Source organism: Gadus morhua, chromosome 10 (assembly GCF_902167405.1).
Source record: "Gadus morhua chromosome 10, gadMor3.0, whole genome shotgun sequence".
Classification (NCBI taxonomy): Eukaryota; Metazoa; Chordata; class Actinopteri; order Gadiformes; family Gadidae; genus Gadus; species Gadus morhua.
This window is the reverse complement of record NC_044057.1, coordinates 15,466,565-15,486,614: the sequence shown is the minus strand read 5'-3', so window position 1 is coordinate 15,486,614 and position 20,050 is coordinate 15,466,565. Positions and strand designations below refer to the sequence as shown.

At 45.7% G+C, this 20,050-nt stretch overlaps 2 protein-coding genes across 2 annotated transcripts; both read left to right on the top strand.

Annotated features, from left to right (window-relative positions):
- Positions 1-5,475: 5,475 nt before the first annotated feature.
- On the top strand, positions 5,476-12,560 carry si:ch73-233f7.1 (protocadherin). The gene is made up of 4 exons (XM_030369181.1): positions 5,476-8,533; positions 10,930-10,991; positions 11,077-11,207; positions 11,598-12,560. Exons 1-4 carry the CDS (start codon positions 6,011-6,013, stop codon positions 11,933-11,935), a joined length of 3,054 nt encoding a protein of 1,017 aa, XP_030225041.1. The 5' UTR covers positions 5,476-6,010; the 3' UTR covers positions 11,936-12,560.
- A 4,177-nt stretch (positions 12,561-16,737) lies between these two features.
- On the top strand, positions 16,738-19,379 carry pcdhb (protocadherin b). Its single transcript, XM_030369089.1, has one exon. The coding sequence runs from the start codon at positions 16,902-16,904 to the stop codon at positions 19,377-19,379; it is 2,478 nt and encodes an 825-aa protein (XP_030224949.1). The 5' UTR covers positions 16,738-16,901.
- Positions 19,380-20,050: the final 671 nt, after the last annotated feature.

Sequence of the window (20,050 nt, the reverse complement as noted above, 5' to 3'; positions counted from 1 at the left end):
CATGCCGCCTCTGCCAGCCTCCTATAAATATCCCCCATTTTTGGGGGAATCCGAGACGCAGCGCCGCAATTCAGTTTACACAGCTGAGGAGCATATGGATGAATCTCTCTCTCTCTCTCTCTCTCTCTCTCTCTCTCTCTCTCTCTCTCTCTCTCTCTCTCTCCCTCTCTCTCCTATTTGCACTCTTCCCTAATATCACTGGACGACCACTTGGACCACTAGCTTACCTCTTCTGTGTGTTTCTGTCCCCTTTCCTTTTCTTGTACCCCCCCCTCCTTCCTCCTCTTTTCTTTTCCACCTCACCCTTCCTGCGTTCACTCCCTGCTGTGTGCCTGATTCTCTCTCTCTGTCTCTCTCTCGTCCCTGACAGACACAGCGGTGACCCCACCTTCTTCCACACTGAAGTGGGGCTCCATGAGAAGCGGCCAGACAGACAGACAAACAGACAGACATACAGAGGTGGTGTAGGAGTGTCCACTCAGAACTGGTTTCTTCTTTTCAGAATTTTCTTTTGCAGCATGCTGAACATTATTCAACACTCTCTCTCTCTCTCTCCCTCTCCCTCTCTCTCTCTCTCTCTCTCTCTCTCTCTCTCTCTCTCTCTCTCTCTCTCTCTCTCTCTCTCTCTCTCTCTCTCTCTCTATATATATATATATATATATATATATACATATGTGTGTGTGTAAATGTCTCTGACTATCTCTGTTTCTCTCTCTCTGTATAGGTTCCCATGACTCTCTTTCTCCCAGAGGTGGTGTAGGAGTGTCCACTCAGAACTGGTTTCTTCTTTTCAGAATTTTCTTTTGCAGCATGCTGAACATTATTCAACACTTTCTCTCTCTCTCTCTCTCTCTCTCTCTCTCTCTCTCTCTCTCTCTCTCTCTCTCTCTCTCTCTCTCTCTCTCTCTCTCTCTCTCTCTCTCTCTCTCTCTCTCTCTCTCTCTCTCTCTCTCTCTCTCTATATATATATATATACATATGTGTGTGTGTGTGTGTAAATGTCTCTGACTATCTCTGTTTCTCTCTCTCTGTATAGGTTCCCATGACTCTCTTTCTCCCACTCACTCGACTCACATCTGCAGTAGTATTCAGAAGTTATCTCCCCAAAGGGGGGCGCCACACAAACACAGGTGAAGATGCAGACTTGTCGAGGAGAAAGCGAGACACACACACACACACACACACACACACACACACACACACACACACACACACACACACACACACACACACACACACACACACACACACACACACACACACACACACACATTGGGACAGATAGGAATTCAGAACAGCATGGCGAGGGGTCTATCTGCCTGTTCTTAGTCTTGTCCGCCATCTAGTGGACCATCTGTGTCAATACAGCAAGACTCTAGAAGACATAGTTTTTCTTTTGTTTTCGTTCCAGGTGTGCATCGCACTGTGGTTGTCTAGCAACAATCTGATTACATCACGCTTTGCCCTTTGGCCAGCAACGAAATCCCCAGACTCAGAACACCAACACTGCACCTCCCCATGGCCTCACCCCGCGGTTCTTCCAGATGTGACGTCAGTCTTTTGTTCGAACTTGAGACCTCCGACAGACGACAAGGGGTAGTCGTTTCGTCTTTCTGCGTGTGTTATTATATTTGCTTTCTACATTTCTTATACAAAACAATGTTTTGAGGCGGACCTCATCATATATATAATCATAGATTATTTGACGCAATTTCAACCTATAGGCCTACATGTAACGTCAATCAGTCGTATGCCCATATGCCGTGCAGGTGCGTCAATCAATTCGAAAACCTCTTTAGTAGGCTATAGTAGATAGGCCTAGTGAGTATATTAGACTGTATCACGCCAAATTACCTGGGTAAAACGGGCTACATGACAAAGAGTTGAAGACCAAACACGAAAGACGTAGCCTATACTATTTTATGTTAACAATAGGACGATATAGGCTAATTTCAAATCGGCAATCCGGCATTAACAATTTATTTAATTCCAGCATAGGGCGCAATAACACCACAAACCAATCTTTCATTCTACCTGCCCTCAGGCGCACTACGACCCCAACCAAAGAAAAAAGTCGGGAATGATTATGATGAATGCCACATAATTACCAGGATATTAAAGCATGTTTCAAAAACATTTCACAACACCTACACACATTGGACATCACTTGGATACAGCTTCATAAAAGGCCGTTGAAGTATTTGTCAAATTTGACTGAAATGGAGCGAGATCCTAAATAGTCCAAATCACCGACGTTGGGATATGTTAAAACCACACATCATTCATCCCAAAGCAAAACGATAGGCCTATTGAGTTGGGGGTCATAATAACATCAGTTTCTAAGAACTGGCCACTTCTGAGGCAATTGTAAACCAGTCAGTCTTCCGCCCGTATAGTCTACAGGCGCATCAGTTTGCTCGCCTCTTAAACATAGGCCATGCCTGTATAGCCTCCAATGACGTGCAAGCACGCTAGAGGACTGGCAACTGATCATAACAAACTATGAATCAACGCGTTCACGGCGCATTTCCGGGTAATACAGCCGGTGCATGTGACGTACGACTACCTTGTCTGTCAAGTTTAACTACTATACAGAACCCTGCAATGTATCACTTGGCGCTAGTTTAGCTCAGCGGCTACATCAAACCAGTGAACTCATCAGCCCCTGCCTTCCGGTTGGGGCAGATCGAACCGCGGGCGCTGTCTAGCGTTTTATTTATTTTATTTTTATTTTATTTTAATAATTAGAATTTACTTCGCAGAGGAACTCTGCCAAAAAGCAAAACGTTAGGCCTATTTATTTACCACGTATGGAAGTCAATCGTGTAACATTTATTGTTTCTAAATGTGTATCAAACTTCAACGAATACCTATCAAGACATTAATGGGTTTGGGTGAATTTCAAATCTTAAAATCACCCCAAAGAGCCTGTGCCCCTTGTGATGTGTATGCACCAATATACCAGCCCTGAACTCAATGTACACAGTAAAATGCAATCATCACGCAGTGTGTGTGTGTGTGTGTGTGTGTGTGTGTGTGTGTGTGTGTGTGTGTGTGTGTGTGTGTGTGTGTGTGTGTGTGCGTGCGCGTGTGCGTGCGCGTGCGTGTGTGTGTGTTACTGTCTCTTACCAAGGGAAATCTCAATAAAACATCCATTATATTTCCTTTCTAACCAACCCTCAGTAGAGTTTAAAATGGCCGCTAGATGGCAGCATCATACCACAGTTGAAACAGGATGAATGACGCCAAGAGATTTTTACTCATACTCTCAATAAGTAAGTGAATGTAAAATGAACATCCATACAGTAGGGTAAATGTAATGGGTCTTAATACTATAAAAACGTGTATAGTCAATGCTTGTCTACACAAATTGATATATATAAATATATATAAATAGATGCATACATATTAATAGTTAAATAATAAATAACTAATAATAGTTAAATTAGAAAAATCCTGAACCTTCCAGATTGAAACATTTGATAATCCAGACGTATTTTAAAAGCAGGAGCTCCCTTGTTTTCCCCTCCTATTTCCAATTGGTCTCCTTCGTATAGTCGCGCCGAGTTGCCAATAGATGGCAGCATAAGATCACAAACACAAGTCTAAACTGGAATCTGTCTTATCCTGTACCGAGTTAAAAGAGTCACTTGTTACAGGGCAATCATCAACATGTTCATGATTAGGCTCAATGCAGTTTCTTTATTTTATCTTTCTTTCCACCTTCCCTCCTTGGTTTATTTATTTTTATTGTTGTGGTGGTTTGTATGTCGGGTGTGGACCATGGAAAGTCGTGTACAGGGCCCCACCATGGTGTCGAAGCACGGCGACAGAGACGGACGGGTCTCAGTTAATGCTCCGTGTAATGCAAGGAAACGTGACATGTATCGGCACAGCTGGGTGCTACATTCAACGAAATGCTTTGGGGATTATTTATCATTCTTCTGTCGGAGGACGGTTGATCCCGGATAGCTGCACACTAATCCCTTTCTACGTTAATTAAAAAAGACAGGGAACGCAACGGAATTGGTTGTGCGTGTGTTTGTGTGTGTAAGTGTGTTGTTTTTTTTAGAAATGTAATCATTTCCGAAGAAGCTTAACCATCTGCTGGAGTTTAAGTCTGACAGCAAATCGTGTTTTCTGCTGCGTTTAAACCTGGAAATCGTACTTTTTTCTTAATGGTATGACTGGTGAATTGTGTTTGCGAGAGGTCGTTGCTTAAGAAACTGGGTTGGGAATCACATTATCGGGCACCCCGTGAGGCTTTGGCTGTCGTCAGCCTCAGGAAGACACTTTCAGATTCCGAGCCACACGCTTTCATTAAAATGCGGCTCGTGTCCGTCGACCGACGCGAGGTCGACTTGGTGAGGGGGAGTCGCTGCGGCGCGCCCCCCGCCTTCCTGCGGTTCAAGGATTGTCTGTGTGACTGACCGGGATTAGTTGGGGGAAGATTAGATACGGACACACATGTGGCAGTCTCCTAAGAAACCAGGCTTTTTGGCTTCTCTCTCTTTCCAAACAATAACCGCTTCTCCCTGATCCACTGAGGTTATGTCGTAAACATACAACACATGATAAACGTGTTGTATACACACACACACACACACACACACACACACACACACACACACACACACACACACACACACACACACACACACACACACACACACACACACACACACACACACACACACACATCACAACAGTAAATAACACACCTTTGTCATTTCCATTTAATTCAAACTAGAAAGTGCGATTAAAGTCAAGCGCGATTACGGGTTTACAACGGCGCTTTTATGTTGATTGTGATGATACATCACACATAACAATCAACGTACTCAGGGAAATCAAATTCGTGTAATTCGCCTCTGCTCGGGCCTATGTGTATAGGAGACTACATCTTCCACTTATGATAATCATCACTGATCATTTTCTAATCCTCAGAATGTATCATCAGCCCATTTAAAAGCCTATTAAAATTGTATACAGTGACCCCATCTCGAATTATTTTCTAGAAAGCTCAAATCGACGCGCCATGATTAATGAATGGGCTGTTTGTGAGACGTAGGCATTTAGCTTCAAAGCAGTCTCATTAAAAAGCTACGATCCCCAGGAGCGCACTGGCCACGGGCCAGCGTGGGCCAGTGTAGGAGGCCATAGGAGGAGAGAGCTGACATGTTTAGATTCATCGTTTTATGTTTTAGGAGAAAATGTTTCCAAAGAATTGGCATCACATATGAGTCAAACTTTATCTCTTAAGTTTAACACATGAGTGGTGAAGGACGACTTTAAAGAGAAGCAGGGAACCGATTTGCTCTTTAATCTTGCCCCGGTGTCTGTGCCTTTGACTGGATCCGATACGGTCAGACGTGAAAGCGTTAAACGTGTACTGTAATTATAGTGGCCCATTCCGACGTCCGCCTCGTCCAATACGGAGCTGCTATAAGCCACGTCCATCCCCTTCTATTGCGCGCACACGCACGAGCATGCCACACGCGCGTACGAAAGAAACACCTCCCCGCCAGCTTCCACTCTGGAAGAAATCAAACAGCGAGCCTTCCGCCGCTCACACACCACCGCGCCGCAAGAGTCGAACAACAGAGGACACGGAGAAGAGAGACATAGAGCACAAGAGAGCTAGAGAGAGGGAGAGAAAGAGGGAGAGAGGGTGAAGGATCGAGAGAGAGAGAGAGAGAGACAGAGAGACAGAGAGAGAGAGAGGGAGAGAGGGTGAAGGAGCGAGAGAAAGAGAGAGAGAGAAAGGAAGAGACATATTTATCGCCGTCTCCTCTCTTCAGTTCTCCATAACAAGAGAAGTTGTTTGTTTTCATTTTGCCTACGACGAGTCGGCAAAGTTACATCTCTCCATTTCTAGACATTATCTGGCTCGATTTGGACACAGAGCAGGCTTATACACAAAGCCCACTTTTTTGTACGGCTAGTGATGTCAAGGAGATGCGTTTCTGGTTCCATTCATCGGTGAAGGCTTTTTACGCGCGGCTCTGAGATGGATCACAGGCGCGCAAGAGACAGTTGGGCTCCAGTCACGGGGATGGTGGTGTGTTTGCTGCTGTGTGCCTGTGTGGTGGACCTGGTTCTGGCGCAAATACGCTACTCTATTCCGGAGGAGTTGGACCACGGGGCTTTTGTGGGGAACATCGCGGAGGACCTGGGATTGGACGTGGCCAAGCTATCGGCGCGTCGGTTCCGTATAGTCTCGGGCGCTAAGAAGCAATATTTAGAAGTGAACTTGGAAAACGGCATTTTATTTGTCAACGAAAAAATAGACCGCGAGGATCTTTGCGAACGCAGCCCGAGCTGTTTTCTTCATCTACAAGTGGTGATTGAAAATCCACTAGAACTCTATAGGGTGGAAGTAGAGATTTTAGATGTAAATGACAACTCCCCGAGTTTTCCGTGGAGTGAGTTTAACATCGACATCACCGAGTCCGCTGCGCCCGGTTCCCGGTTCCCGTTAGAGAGCGCGCAGGACCTGGACGTGGGCACCAATTCTCTCCGCACATACCAGCTCAGTGCCAACCAGCACTTCGTGTTGAACATCCAAACGCGTAACGACGGGAGCAAGTTTGCAGAGCTCGTGCTGGACGTCCCGCTGGACCGGGAGCAGCAGAAGACGCACGAGATGGTGCTGACAGCCTTGGACGGAGGCTCGCCCGAACGCTCCGGGACAGCCAGAATAACCATCACCGTATTAGACGCCAATGATAACGTGCCTGTATTCGATCGATCCGTGTACAGATCGAGTCTTGTGGAAAACGCACCACGGGGCACTCTCCTTCTGAAACTAAACGCCACGGATTTGGACGAGGGCTCCAACGGAGAGGTGACCTACGCGTTCAGCGGGCACGCTCCGTTAAAGGTGCGCGAGTTGTTCAGCATCGACCCGTACACTGGCGAGATCCGCGTGAAAGGGATCGTGGACTTTGAGAAATCGAGTGTGTTCGAGCTTTACGTGCAGGCTAAGGACCGCGGTCCGTCGGCGGTGGCCGTTCACAGTAAGGTGCTGGTCGACATTCTCGACGTGAACGACAACGCGCCCGAAGTCATCCTGACCTCCGTCTCCACGCCCGTTCAGGAGGACGCGCCACCGGGCACGGTGATCGCCGTGATCAGTGTCATGGATCGGGACTCGTTGGAGAACGGAAACGTGGACTGTCAAATCCCCAGCAATGTGCCCTTTCAACTCCACTCCTCCTTTAAAAACTATTACACTCTCGTGACCAGCGAGTTCCTGGACAGGGAGTCGGTGTCCGAGTACAACATCACTCTCACGGCTCGAGACCTGGGGTCACCATCTCTGTCCACGAGGAAAACAATCCTCGTCCAAGTGTCTGACATTAATGACAACCCCCCGCGCTTCGCCCAGCCCTCCTACACAGTCTATGTGACTGAGAACAATGCCCCGGGCGCTTCAATTTGCTCCGTGACCGCGTTCGACCCTGATTCCAATCAGAACGCCTATTTGTCTTATTCCATTCTGGAAGGTCACATCCAGGGCATGCCCGTGTCCACTTATGTCTCCATCAACTCGGACAACGGCAACATCTACGCCCTGCGCTCCTTTGACTACGAGCAGCTCAGGAACTTCCAGATCAAGGTCCAAGCCCAGGACGCGGGTTTCCCGCCTCTCAGTAGTAACGTCACCGTCACCGTCTTCGTTTTGGATCAGAACGATAACGCGCCGGTCATCGTATCTCCGCTGCCCAAAAACGGCACAGTGGCCACGGAGGTGGTCCCGCGATCAGTGGACGCTGGGTATCTGGTGGGCAAAATCACGGCGTTAGACGCAGACGCTGGACAGAACTCCCGCTTATCCTATCAGGTGTTACAAGCCACCGACCCAGGGCTCTTTAGCGTGGCTTTATACACGGGGGAGATTCGGACTATACGCCGTTTGGTGGAAAAAGACACGACAAGGCAGAGGCTTGTGATACTAGTGAAGGATAACGGGCAGCCCCCGCTCTCCGCCACCGTGTCGATCCTCCTCACGGTGGTGGACAGCGTGCCCGAGTCGCTGTCGGATTTCGGGGACCTCACGCTCAGCCCGCAGCCCCCCTCCAACCTCGCTTTCTACCTGATCGTGTCCCTGAGCACCATCTCCCTGATCTTCCTGGTGACCATAATCATACTGGCCGTGGTGAAGTGTTACAAGGACCGGGAGACCCTCAGTGGGTACAGTCTCCCCCCGCTGGCTTGCTGCTGCTGCGCGGGCTTCCAGCCGGACCCCCCGCCGGAGGTGTTCAAGAAATCAAACATCAACCTGCAGATTTCCACCGCGGCCAAAGTGCCCACGAACTGCATGGAGGTCAACGGCAACAGCAGCCTCTCCCAGTCCTATTGTTATAAAGTGTGCCTGACCCCAGAATCGGCTAAAAGTGACTTTATGTTCCTGAAGCCGTGCAGCCCCAGTAGCGCGCCGCGGAACAACGAAGCGAAGAACGCGGACAACTCATGGAACGCGCAGGGCCGAAGTTCATCCGTGAACAACGGATCGACCACCCCGAACGAGGTACGGTGGCATCAGCCTCTTCTTTAAATTAATTAAATAAATATTAACTCAGGATAACGGAATATCCAGTCTCAACAAAGTTCAGGATGCCGTTTTATATGAAGGTCAAATCATAGAAGCGAGATTGACCTAATTTTAATAATAATAAGAAAACGCTTACTTCTTTTCACACCGATTCTATTTGATTTAACACCATTTCCACCTCCTTAAACCATATCTATCAGCAGCAATTCTAGTGATTCTTAATCATATCTATAATTGCCTTCAGAAGAAATACCACTACAAATAACAGTTCAATCGTTCTGATAATATAGGCCTATATTATTTAGTTCTCCCATTGGTGTTCTCGTGAGACCCTTGGAACGCCACAGTGCAGAACGCATCGTGTTCATCAAAGACAACACTGTTCTCGCCTGAAACCATTATCACTGATGAGTTTCGTGTACAATTCAAGGTTATGTGCAAGGTGAACCATATTTCTTTGATTTCATCTGGCATTAGCGTCGAATCCCCAAGCCCCCCAGATCTCTTCTTCCTCCCCTTGTTTCAAAATAAAGATGTGCTATGGAACGGTCAACCTCACTAACTACGCCTCAAGGGCACAGACATGAGCGAGTCATTGTCCTCCACACAATGTAGAGAGAGAGGGAGAGAGAGGGGGAGAGAGGGAAATGGTGAAGGATAGGCTATTGAGAGGGGGAGAGAGAGAGAGAGAGAGAGAGAGAGAGAGAGAGAGAGAGAGAGAGAGAGAGAGAGAGAGAGAGAGAGAGAGAGAGAGAGAGAGAGAGAGAGAGAGAGAGAGAGAGAGAGAGCAGGTCCATTATTGATGAAAAATTGCAAAGGGTCGGATTGGGCAGACAGGGGACAAGAACGGAAGGAGGAGGGGCAGCGGTTGTGTGTGTGCGTATGTGTGTGTGTATATGTGTGTGTAAGTGTGTGCGGGGTTGTGTGGGGGTGGGGGGGGATGAGGGCACTCGGTTGTTGAAAAGACCTGACTAGAACGTGGCGAGCCTGTAGATTGGCCGAATGTTGAGCTGGTCTGCCTTGAGTGAGACTCAACCTCGCGTCCTCCGAGATCAGGATATATATGTATAATGAGAGAGAGAGAGAGAGAGAGAGAGAGAGAGAGAGAGAGAGAGAGAGAGAGAGAGAGAGAGAGAGAGAGAGAGAGAGAGAGAGAGAGAGAGAGAGAGAGAGAGAGAGAGAGAGAGAGAGAGAGAGAGAGGCGAGACCGTTAGCATGTGCGTATTAGTCACTGTCACGTCAAGGCCAATGCAAAGAGACAGCGAGTGAATCTGGGGTACCGTCATCCACCCGGCAGAAAGAGAGAGGTCACAAGCGCACTCCCGTGACCACGTACTGAGAACATTTGAGGTCACGGCAATTGTTACCCCCGCGGCTAGATCCCTCCAGGGGGGACGTTCTTGATGTTAATTGCCTCCTTGGGACGGCCCAGCAGTGTATCTAAGGATCCTCCATGCTCCCATAAGTCTCGTTGAGACTCTTAACAGCGATAACCAGGTCTCCAATAGCACATGCAGTGCAAGGCTACTACATGTGCGCGTGGATCGTGGCACGCGCGTGGATCTTAGCCTGCACGCAGATCATGGCATGCGCGTGGATGATGGCCTGCCCGTGTAAGCCAAATGCGTGGAAGTGTAACTTCCAGAAGTTCCAAGTGAGCTGTCCTACTTTGTGCCAGGAAAAGCTGTAAGGACTACAAACTTGAGGCAGCCCTCGTGTGACTTTTAATTAAAAAGCTTGCTCGAGGAGCATAAAGCAAATATTAATGGAAGAATGATGCATAAATTCCACAAAACAATTACGTGGATACTTTTCTTAATTTCCTCCTTGGCACGCTTTCCTTTGAAGATTAAAATCGTGTTTCGTTTCATCCCGGTGGGGTTTTAATTGGTTTTTGTGCGTAGCTGGCGAGGAACGTATTTAGAATACCGATGCTAATAATACGCTTACGTCGCATTCTCCGTGTTAACAACTCTAAGTAAATTAATAGAGCGTGAAATACATATGAGACACAAACCGGAATTAATTCCACTCGAGAACTGTATTTCACCCCCCGTGTGACACAGCCCTCCCTGGTGCACCGTGTGTGGTGACTGGTATCCACTCCAACGGCTCCAGGTTGAAACCAGTTCAACCTGTAATATGGCAGCCATCCACGGGGAGCAATGGCTTTCTCGGAATCCGTTAGAACGCGAATTAGCAACGATTCACTGGTGATAAACATGAAGAACCCAGCTCTATTACATTTCCCTCCTTAATGGTCCTCGGTTGCAGATTAGAAAACTTAAAAGTAAAAATTGAATGCTTTAATTGAGTCATGTTTCAAGTATGCTGCGGGGAACTAAACTCGTTTTATTCTTTTCTTTTTTCAGCTCAAGCAGCCAAACACAGACTGGACGTTGACGAAAAATCAAAACTCCAATTCGATTAAAAGGTATACCACCAAAATGATATTGTTTAATTGTGCCAAAGTTAGGGTACCATGTGAACCAAGGCTAATGATGTGTATTCCCCTACAGCTATAACTCTATAAACATGGACGGCACGCTGATGCGCAAGGCCATGCATGCCGACCCTGAGAACTATGTGAGCTCCATGGCCCCTGGGCAGTACTGGACCTGGGGAAACCACATGAGGGGCGGAGGGAAAGGTACGCGAGGCCAGATCTCCCCACCAGCAAACAACCTCTGGGTGTAACCCCACCACCCATCCTCAATTAAGAGGAAAGCCTGTGTACCGACTGTAATGCTTCCCAGTGTTAGAACACAATCTATTTTGTGTCATCCCATCTTGTTAAACACACCAAAATATATTTTGATGATATCCTGCACATTTTCTATTTCCTTTTCTATTTGATATTGATTTAACATCGCCGGTGTCCCATGCTGTACTTGCCCCGCACTGTACTAAAGTAAAGTTAGAAGGTCCAAAGACCCCCTTAAAGCGCCGCCGTCCCCCTGGAAGTCCCAGAGAAGCCATGAGTGACCCTGCTTCTTCTGCCCCCTCCCCCGCTAACTCCGACACTCATCTCCCAAAACAGACAACAAGATGTCCGCCGCCGTGCCCGCCGTCCCCGCCCGCTCCTGGACCCCCCGCTGCACCCCGCCACCCCAGCAGCAGCAGCCCTCCCTGCCCCCCCTCCCCCCGCACCCCCACCCCCACCCGCACCCGCACCCCCACCCTCACCCGCCTCCCGACTACCAGCACAACGTGTACATCCCCGGCACGCCCTCCGGGTTCTGCACCCTGAGGCCCGTGGTGCACCGCAGCGAGCTGGACGTGCGCAACGCCTTCTCCACCTTCGGCAAGAAGAGGCGGCTTCAGATGTCCCCGCAGGGCGAGGCCGCCATCATCAACAACGACCTGTACAACGATTAAACTACGGGCTTGGCTGTTGAACGCGCGCACAGCCCCAGGGCTGAGGCAGACCGGGGTGCGGTGGGGTGATCCATCTGGTTACTGCAACCTTCAAGAAAGGAGGATGAAGAAGGAGACATGAGAAGGAAAGATGCTGGCTTTTTCTGACTTTGGTTCGGTGTTGGTGGACTCATGAAGCGAGCAAACGAAAGACGTTTCAGACAGTTTGTGAAGGGGGACCTGGACAATGAACTCCTGCAGAGATGGACAAACAAATGGTGACGCCATTTTTATATGGTTGGCATTTATGTACATCTTAGTCTTTTCGTCCTCCTCTTGTAATTATTATTATTTAGACAATCACGTTGAAGCGGTTATTGATTCATCCAAAAGGTGTGGAAGTGTGTAGTGAACAGGAAGACTTTTTGCACATCTTCATGAATTTATATTTTTTATAAAAACACGAACGGAAATGTTTTCTTTTGATTTGATTGAATATGCTTCAGGAGGTGTGCATATAAAAGGGCATCATATAATCATATGTAATATGCAAGATGCCGTTGACACATGCAGTTTTAACGGGTTGGGAAGGTAATCATCAACAGCCATGTACTGGAACCATTTTCTGAAAATAAAGTATTTTTTTTTCAAATGTAGATTTAATCCACTGGCATGCACAGCACACACACACGCACACACAAACACACACACACACACACACACACACACACACACACACACACACACACACACACACACACACACACACACACAAACACACACACACGCACACGTGCACACACTCACACACGGTAGTCCTATGTCTATATACATTTAACTGCAAGTTCACTAAGTCCATATTTTATAATCTTGAGTCAATAATTTAAGGCCAACAAAACTTAGTTTCATCAGTTATTTTGCCTTCGTAAGCTGTTTTCCGTGTTGAGGAATAAATATTGCAAAAAGCTAAGATATGCTAATTGGACCGCGCGCATTTCCATTTGCCCAGAGAGAATACAGAGGGTTCATTAACTGAACAAACAGAGCCTTCTCTCCTGAAATATCACTTTAATTAAAACCATGAGAATGAATCAGTCAGGTGGGGGAGGGGGGGGGGGGGGGGGGGGGGGGGGGGGTGCTCAGTTAAAATGCCACACCTGGATGCCATTTTGGGCGTATGGCCCCTTTCTCTGTGACCTTTCACGTTGAAGAATGAGAGAGAGGGAAAAAAACTGATTATAATCAAGTGAGGTAGCCTAATTAGGTCGTGCGCATGAATCACATTGACGATTATTCTGTTAATAACCAAATGGCTCCCCTCAGAGAGAAGGGAGCCACTTGTTCTCTGAGTGAAGGCGGATCCATAGGGAGCTGTAGGAGGATGAAGGAGCAGGATTTCTAGGCAAGTCCACTTACTTTCAGATGAGCAAGGGTATTCGACTAGCTATTTCCTTTCAGGGACACTATGAGGAATATAATATGCCCAGTTCTGTGTGGAACCTGAAACTGATTAGCCTCTTCTATTTTTCGATTCATGACTAAGCCTATAGGCATAATGTTAACGCTCTTTCATCAAGAAATTGTGGTGTCTTAGAAAAATAGGTTCAAATGTAGGTCGTCAATTTAATTTCAGTGCACAACAGATAGGAAGCAATCCTGTCAATTGTCCGCGACAAAACATTACGCGGTGGGAGCTCGCCATCCCCCTGGTGCTGAAAATGTCGGAACACTGACCAGCCATTTGTACTGCAATTTATACGGTCAACCACCAGGCGGCGACTGTAGAACTTGTGTATTACATTGGTTATACATTATAATGCAGGAGACTAATGCCTTGTACGTGCAGATATTAAATGCACAAAAAAGATAAAATTGCATTAAATATTCCGAGAAGCCCCATAATGAAAAGGAATGTGACTCCAATAAAGTCTGGAGGTGCCCAATCAAAATAGGCTACATTTCTAACCTTAATCATTTCCTTAAATTGTAATCGTCGTTAAACTGGGTGAAAAAAAATGTTTTTTTGTTTTAATGCTATTATAGCCATTAATATAAATGTAGGCATGATAAACAAACATTATGATAACGTCAGAGAAGGAATCAAATTATATATCGTCAGCAGAGGGCGTCAGTGAGTCATAATATAAAAGTGTTGGATATGCTGTACATTGCCATGACCAATGTGTGTACTTTCAAACATTTGTTATCTTTATCATCTTTAGATAATTACCGTAATTCATAATGCCAATTTATGTATATATCTGTTGGCCTATTACAGCATGTTCAATATAAAAGATATATATATATATTTTGTGGTTGTTTTACTTTATTTGAAATGCAAAGATTCAATAAGGAATAGGCTATAATAAATCAATATACGTTAATCTAAACAATGTGGCATCATAAGATCCATATGATAATCTTAAGGGATAAACACAAGATGGACATTGTTTGTACATTGTCCATCTTTGGAGGAATGTACAACAATCCTCCAAGGAATAATTTTGCATTAAAAGGTTAGGGTTAGGGTTAGAGGTTAAGGGTGGATAACTGAGAAGATTTTTAGAAAAATAAACCTTTTCACCTTGTTCACTTAACCATTATTTATATTTGAATAATCTATTATTCAGTCACTAGTGTGAAATCAGTTGTCAAGGGCAAAGAAGAGAACATTCTCTTCTACTGTTTAGGCTTCCCAAAGACAAGCTCAGAAAAACGAATTTACAAAGCCTAGATTTCCTACATGAGGAAATAAGATAATAAACACAATCATGACCAACAGGAAATATGCACTATAGTAGGCCTATAAACATTTGCACATATTGGGCATGCATTTCAGGAACTCAATATTATTCTTAATCTGTTAATATGTCCCCATGAAACTTTACTTACACAAACGCCCACAGTGTGTCAACGTCTTGGTCTATGCTCGGGGCTCTGTGCTGTCTTTGGACCAGCCGCCCCCAGCCCTGAGGCCCATCGTCGTGGGCTGCCCTGCATGGGGCCGGACTAGGCCATCAGAGAGGGAGGGGCATGTACCGCCTCCCTGCTGAACGAGAGACGATGGGGAAATAGAAGAATGGAGCAGGAGCACTCAGACTATCACAAAAAGGTGTTTGAGGGAAAGCCTAGCACTTGTTGAATAATTATCCTACCCTTAGAAGGATTATAGTCATTGTCTTGCCTTATATTCTTTATTTAGAAGAGATAAATGTCATTCTTTGGTGAGTCTTCTGAAGAGACTCTTTTTTCTTAAAAATATTGTCTAATGTTCTGTTCCATATGTACGAATATTTCTTGTACAATATAATTATTCGGATGTGGTTGAGACAACCTTAAAGTTCAAAGTTGTTGTGAAAGGAATGGATAAGGGAGGTGAGGTTAGAGGACGAGGGGACCTGGGTGTTCCCTGATAGATAAGGGGAGGTGAAGTTAAAGGAGTAGAAAACTGGTTGAAAGTTTTGCCACGTGGCTAACCAAGTTGTCCTTGAAGACCATGAACATAGCGGTAAGAAAGGGAAGTTGGTTGATGTTGAGGCCATGCACGGGAATTGTTTGAGAACCACCCTTGGAGGTTATGGTTATGGGGGGAATCACAGAGCAAGACTATATAAACTGTTTGCAGAAGCTGGAAAAGCAGTTGTTCTGCAGACCAGACAAGCTTTTGTATTGCTATGTTAAAGTTCTTAATAAAAGTCTTAAACTTGATTCAGTGTTTTCCTGATGTCTTTCCTAGTTAGGGTTGAAGTATTGTATTTTCCAAAACACATTCCACTTCATCCAACAGTGCAGCCGTTTACAACCTCTCAATTACACTAATAGGAGGGTCCCTACATCTATTCAATTTTTACATCTTAGCTTCGAAAAGATCATTGAAAGCAAAGGCTCCTAGCATGACTGCTCCTAGCTCCCTATGTTGGAACTATTGAGTGGTTCCGTGGTCCACCATTTTCTGTAAAATAATTGGTCTGATGGAGTGAAAGAGATGGTGCAACTCTCTCTCTCTCTCTCTGGGGCTTTGGACTAGAAGTACCAGCCATCACTATCCTTGATCCACTCCTATAATTGCTTCATTAGGTAAGGTTTTGTTTCATAAGCCATTTATGAATGACGATAAGATGTTTCAGCTTTTGTTTTTGAGTAAAGACCTTAAAAGGTGCTGCAGGTAAGATTTAAAATCTATCATTTTATTGTGCGAAATTAGAATATCTCTTTCAAGTTCATGCTTTATTTAGATCTCCATTTAGATTAGACCATCCCAGTCTCCTTTCTGACCAATCAGAGCATCTTTGCTCGTTCTGGGAATCCATCTTGCGGTGAAGTCCGTCAAATGTGTATGAAAGAAACACTTCAGATGGTTCATGGGCAGAGAAGGAAATAACTTGTTTCTGTTGTTCATTTTGAAATCGTACTTTCTTGCTCTTTTATGCTCTCGTTACATCGCCAGAATAGTACAAGCATCACCTTTAATACATTTATTAAAATAACTTTAATTAATTTTCAGGTGAAAGGCTTGCCTTTGAAAAGTTTGATTTAATGTGTCATTCCCCTCACCATGTGCACATATTTGACCAGACCAATGTGAGGACGTCACAACAATGAAAATAACACTGAAAGAGAAACACCCATGTAGCTAATGAGAAGAAAAGGAAATGGCGGTTTATGTTCTTATTGCAACGCTTTGCCAAAATTAAACGTCCTTATTTATCGTTTCCTGACCTAACCCTTAGATGTTTGTTTGAGCGTAAGTACAGTCAGATGGTGTCACTGTTCACCACTAAATCAACCAGATTCATGTTGCTTTCGAAGACACACCCATTCAAATGCAATGGAACGGCACGCACACAATACAGCGATGCTATATATTTTTTTACGTTTGGTTTAAAAGGTAGTCTGCCGGCCTGCTATATGCAAACAGGAAGAAACGTTTCAAGTCGGTGGTGCAATTAAAACAACAGCTTTCGGAAAGAACATCCCTTTCGTAAGGATGCAAAAGGGAAGGATTTCGCCAGCTTTCTTAGCAGTCTTTGTCCTAAGTGGAATATGGCCCGCTGCACTGGGCGTGACGAGGTACTCTATACCGGAGGAGCTGGAGAGAGGCTGGGTTGTAGCAAATATTGCGGCAGACTTGGGACTGGAGGCTGGAGGTCTGGCCCAACGGGAGGTAAAACTTGATATTTTCCACAATAAAAAATATTTAGATGTTAACAAAAATACAGGAGAGCTCTATATTATTGAGAAAATGGACAGGGAAAACCTTTGTCCAACTAAGACCACGACCTCTTGTTTTCTTAAGCTGGATGTGATAATAGAGAGTCCGTTACGCATTTTTAACATCGAACTGGAGATAAAAGACATAAACGATAACGCTCCCCACTTCAGACGGGACCGGGTAGAATTGGATGTGTCCGAGTCGGCCACACCAGGAGAGAGATTCTCGCTGCCCAATGCAGTCGACCCAGACGTTGACGTAAACACTATAAAGACATACAAACTCAGCGTCAGCGAGCAATTCACGATAGAAATACAAACGGGTAGCGACGGAACCAAGTACGTGGACTTGGTGCTGACCAAAGCTTTAGACAGAGAGCAGCGCGCCGTTCACCACCTCGTCCTGACCGCAGTGGACGGCGGAGTCCCGGTGCGCTCAGGCACAGCTAACATCATAGTTCGGGTACAAGACACAAACGATAACGCCCCACATTTCGACAAGCCGATGTATACGATCAACATGACAGAAAATACACCTATTGGTACCCGGGTGATTAAATTAAACGCAACGGATCTCGACGAGGGTGTGAATGCGGACATAATCTACTCCTTTACCCTGTACACGTCGGAGAAAACACAAGATGTATTTTCTTTGAACCCGAGCACCGGGGAGATAACGGTGAGGGGAACAATTGATTATGAGGACATGAAGTTATATGAGATGCACGTTGAGGCCAAAGACAAGGGCCTGCATCCGTTACAGGGGCAGTGTCGAGTGGTCGTCCATGTGACAGATATGAATGACAATCATCCGGTGATCACCATACAGTCGGTAAAGAGCACGGTCAGTGAGGATACACCAGTAGGCACAGTAATAGCCCTTGTGGGAATAAGCGACAAAGACACGGGAGATAATGGCAAAGTAAGCCTAGCTATCCGTCAACCGCATCATCCTTTTATTCTCAATGAGTCGTCAGAAAGCCCCTACCATTACGAGCTCATAGTATCAGAACCTTTAGACCGCGAACGTCTCGCCGAATATGACGTCACGTTAATTGTAACGGATTCTGGGTCGCCCGCATTATCCGATAATGAAACGATATCAGTTCATTTACTCGATATCAATGACAACGAGCCACAGTTCCCCCAGTCGTTTTACACTATACGAGTAATGGAGAATAATGCACCTGGATCGTTGTTGAGTTCCCTCACTGCAGTTGACCCAGACCTCCATGAAAACCAGTATCTAGTGTATTTTATCATCGAGAGGGAGATAGCCAACACCTCCATGTCCATGCTGTTCTCCATTAGCCCAGAGAATGGTAAACTCTTTGCTCTGAAGACGTTTGACTATGAGATTGAGAAGGAGTTTCTTTTCCACATTGAGGCCAGAGACTCTGGTGTTCCTCCACTCAGCAGTAATGTGACTGTCCACATCATTATTGTGGACCAGAATGACAACACTCCAGTCATAGTGTCCCCATGGCGCGCTCACGGCTCAGTGGTGGAGGAGAAGATCCCCAGATCCACCGACAAAGGCTCTCTGGTTTCCAAGGTGATTGCTATCGACGGCGACTCTGTGTTGAACTCAAGGATTACCTACCAGTTTCTACAGGTGACGGACGCCACCTTGTTCAGTCTGGACCAGTACAACGGAGAGATCCGGACTATGAGAATGTTCAGTTACAGAGACCCCCGTCTCCAACGGCTTGTTGTGGTTGCCAAGGACAACGGAGAGCCCGCTCTCTCTGCTACCGTTACCATCAAGCTGTCCACAGTGGAGACCGCGGTCAAGGCCTACTCAGACATGACCGAAGTGCCCCTAGAGTACGACATCTTTTCAGACTTAAATCTGTATCTGGTCATCGGCCTGGGCTCGGTGTCCTTCCTCTTGTTGATCACCATATTGGTCACCATCGTTCTCAAGTGTCAGAAACCCAAGTCCAGCAAAGCTGCTCCTCCCTGCAGGAACAGTGTGGTCAGTGAGAGGAACTCTTTTGCAGATTCCACTCTGGTGTCCAACGATGCCTACTGGTACAGCATGTTTCTAGCGGAGACCAGGAAAGGGAAGCTGGTGGTTAGACAGCCAGCGCCAAAGGGCTCCAGGTACATAGTGTCCAGTTTACCACGGAGCACTGGCCTCACAGAGACGAGCGGCTCAGCACCCTCCACGCTGCAGGTGAGGACTGCGACAAACAATTCATGTGTTAATCTGGTGATTTCTAAAATATATTCTAGCAAAACATTTTATTGATCTTGTTTGGAAATTAATCAATTTCATTGATTTTATTTCCACCATTGTGTCGTGCATGCAAAACGTTACTTAATTTTTTAGCTCTATTTTTCATCAAACCATTATTGACAAATAATCATCCGTTGTTGGACAAATGATTGTGAAAGTGTGACTTTGAAATCAAGTGAAGGTTTGTCGAATACATAGGCTACATCAAATTACGATTTCCAGTAATATCTGCCAGGATGTACATGCTTGTTCTTTGCGAATAGAGTCGCTGTGCACCACTCGAACACGTCTTATGAGTTCACAGTGACCACTGCGCTCAGAGTCGACGCCACGATCTGCGCAAGTAAACAGCTCCCGGTGGTAGAATTGGGTTGTGGATTATTAGATTGTTTTGTGCAAGATATCTGGCGTAGATTGGAGGATTATTTTGTGTATCGAAACGTTGCATAAACGAGGACATTAATGAGGACTGCACAATACAATTAATTGTATTATTATGATTAATTGCAATAGATTATTATCATACATATTTTTAGTTGTACTCTGCAGATGAGAACTTCAATGGCGGAGTCTCTTTTATTTCCTCTAATATGAATCCATCGTAATTTAAAAAAGAAAAATCCTTGATTTATATTTAATTCATAATAGTGTTAGACTACAGTGACGTTTATTTTTTGAGGGCG

Excerpts from the sequence above, each read along its gene's own strand:
- pcdhb (XM_030369089.1), top strand. The coding sequence starts at position 16,902 with ATGCAAAAGGGAAGGATTTCGCCAGCTTTCTTAGCAGTCTTTGTCCTA.
- si:ch73-233f7.1 (XM_030369181.1), top strand. The coding sequence starts at position 6,011 with ATGGATCACAGGCGCGCAAGAGACAGTTGGGCTCCAGTCACGGGGATG. Across the intron at positions 8,534-10,929 it reads GATCGACCACCCCGAACGAG|CTCAAGCAGCCAAACACAGA; the intron begins GTACGGTGGCAT and ends TTCTTTTTTCAG. Across the intron at positions 11,208-11,597 it reads CATGAGGGGCGGAGGGAAAG|ACAACAAGATGTCCGCCGCC; the intron begins GTACGCGAGGCC and ends CTCCCAAAACAG.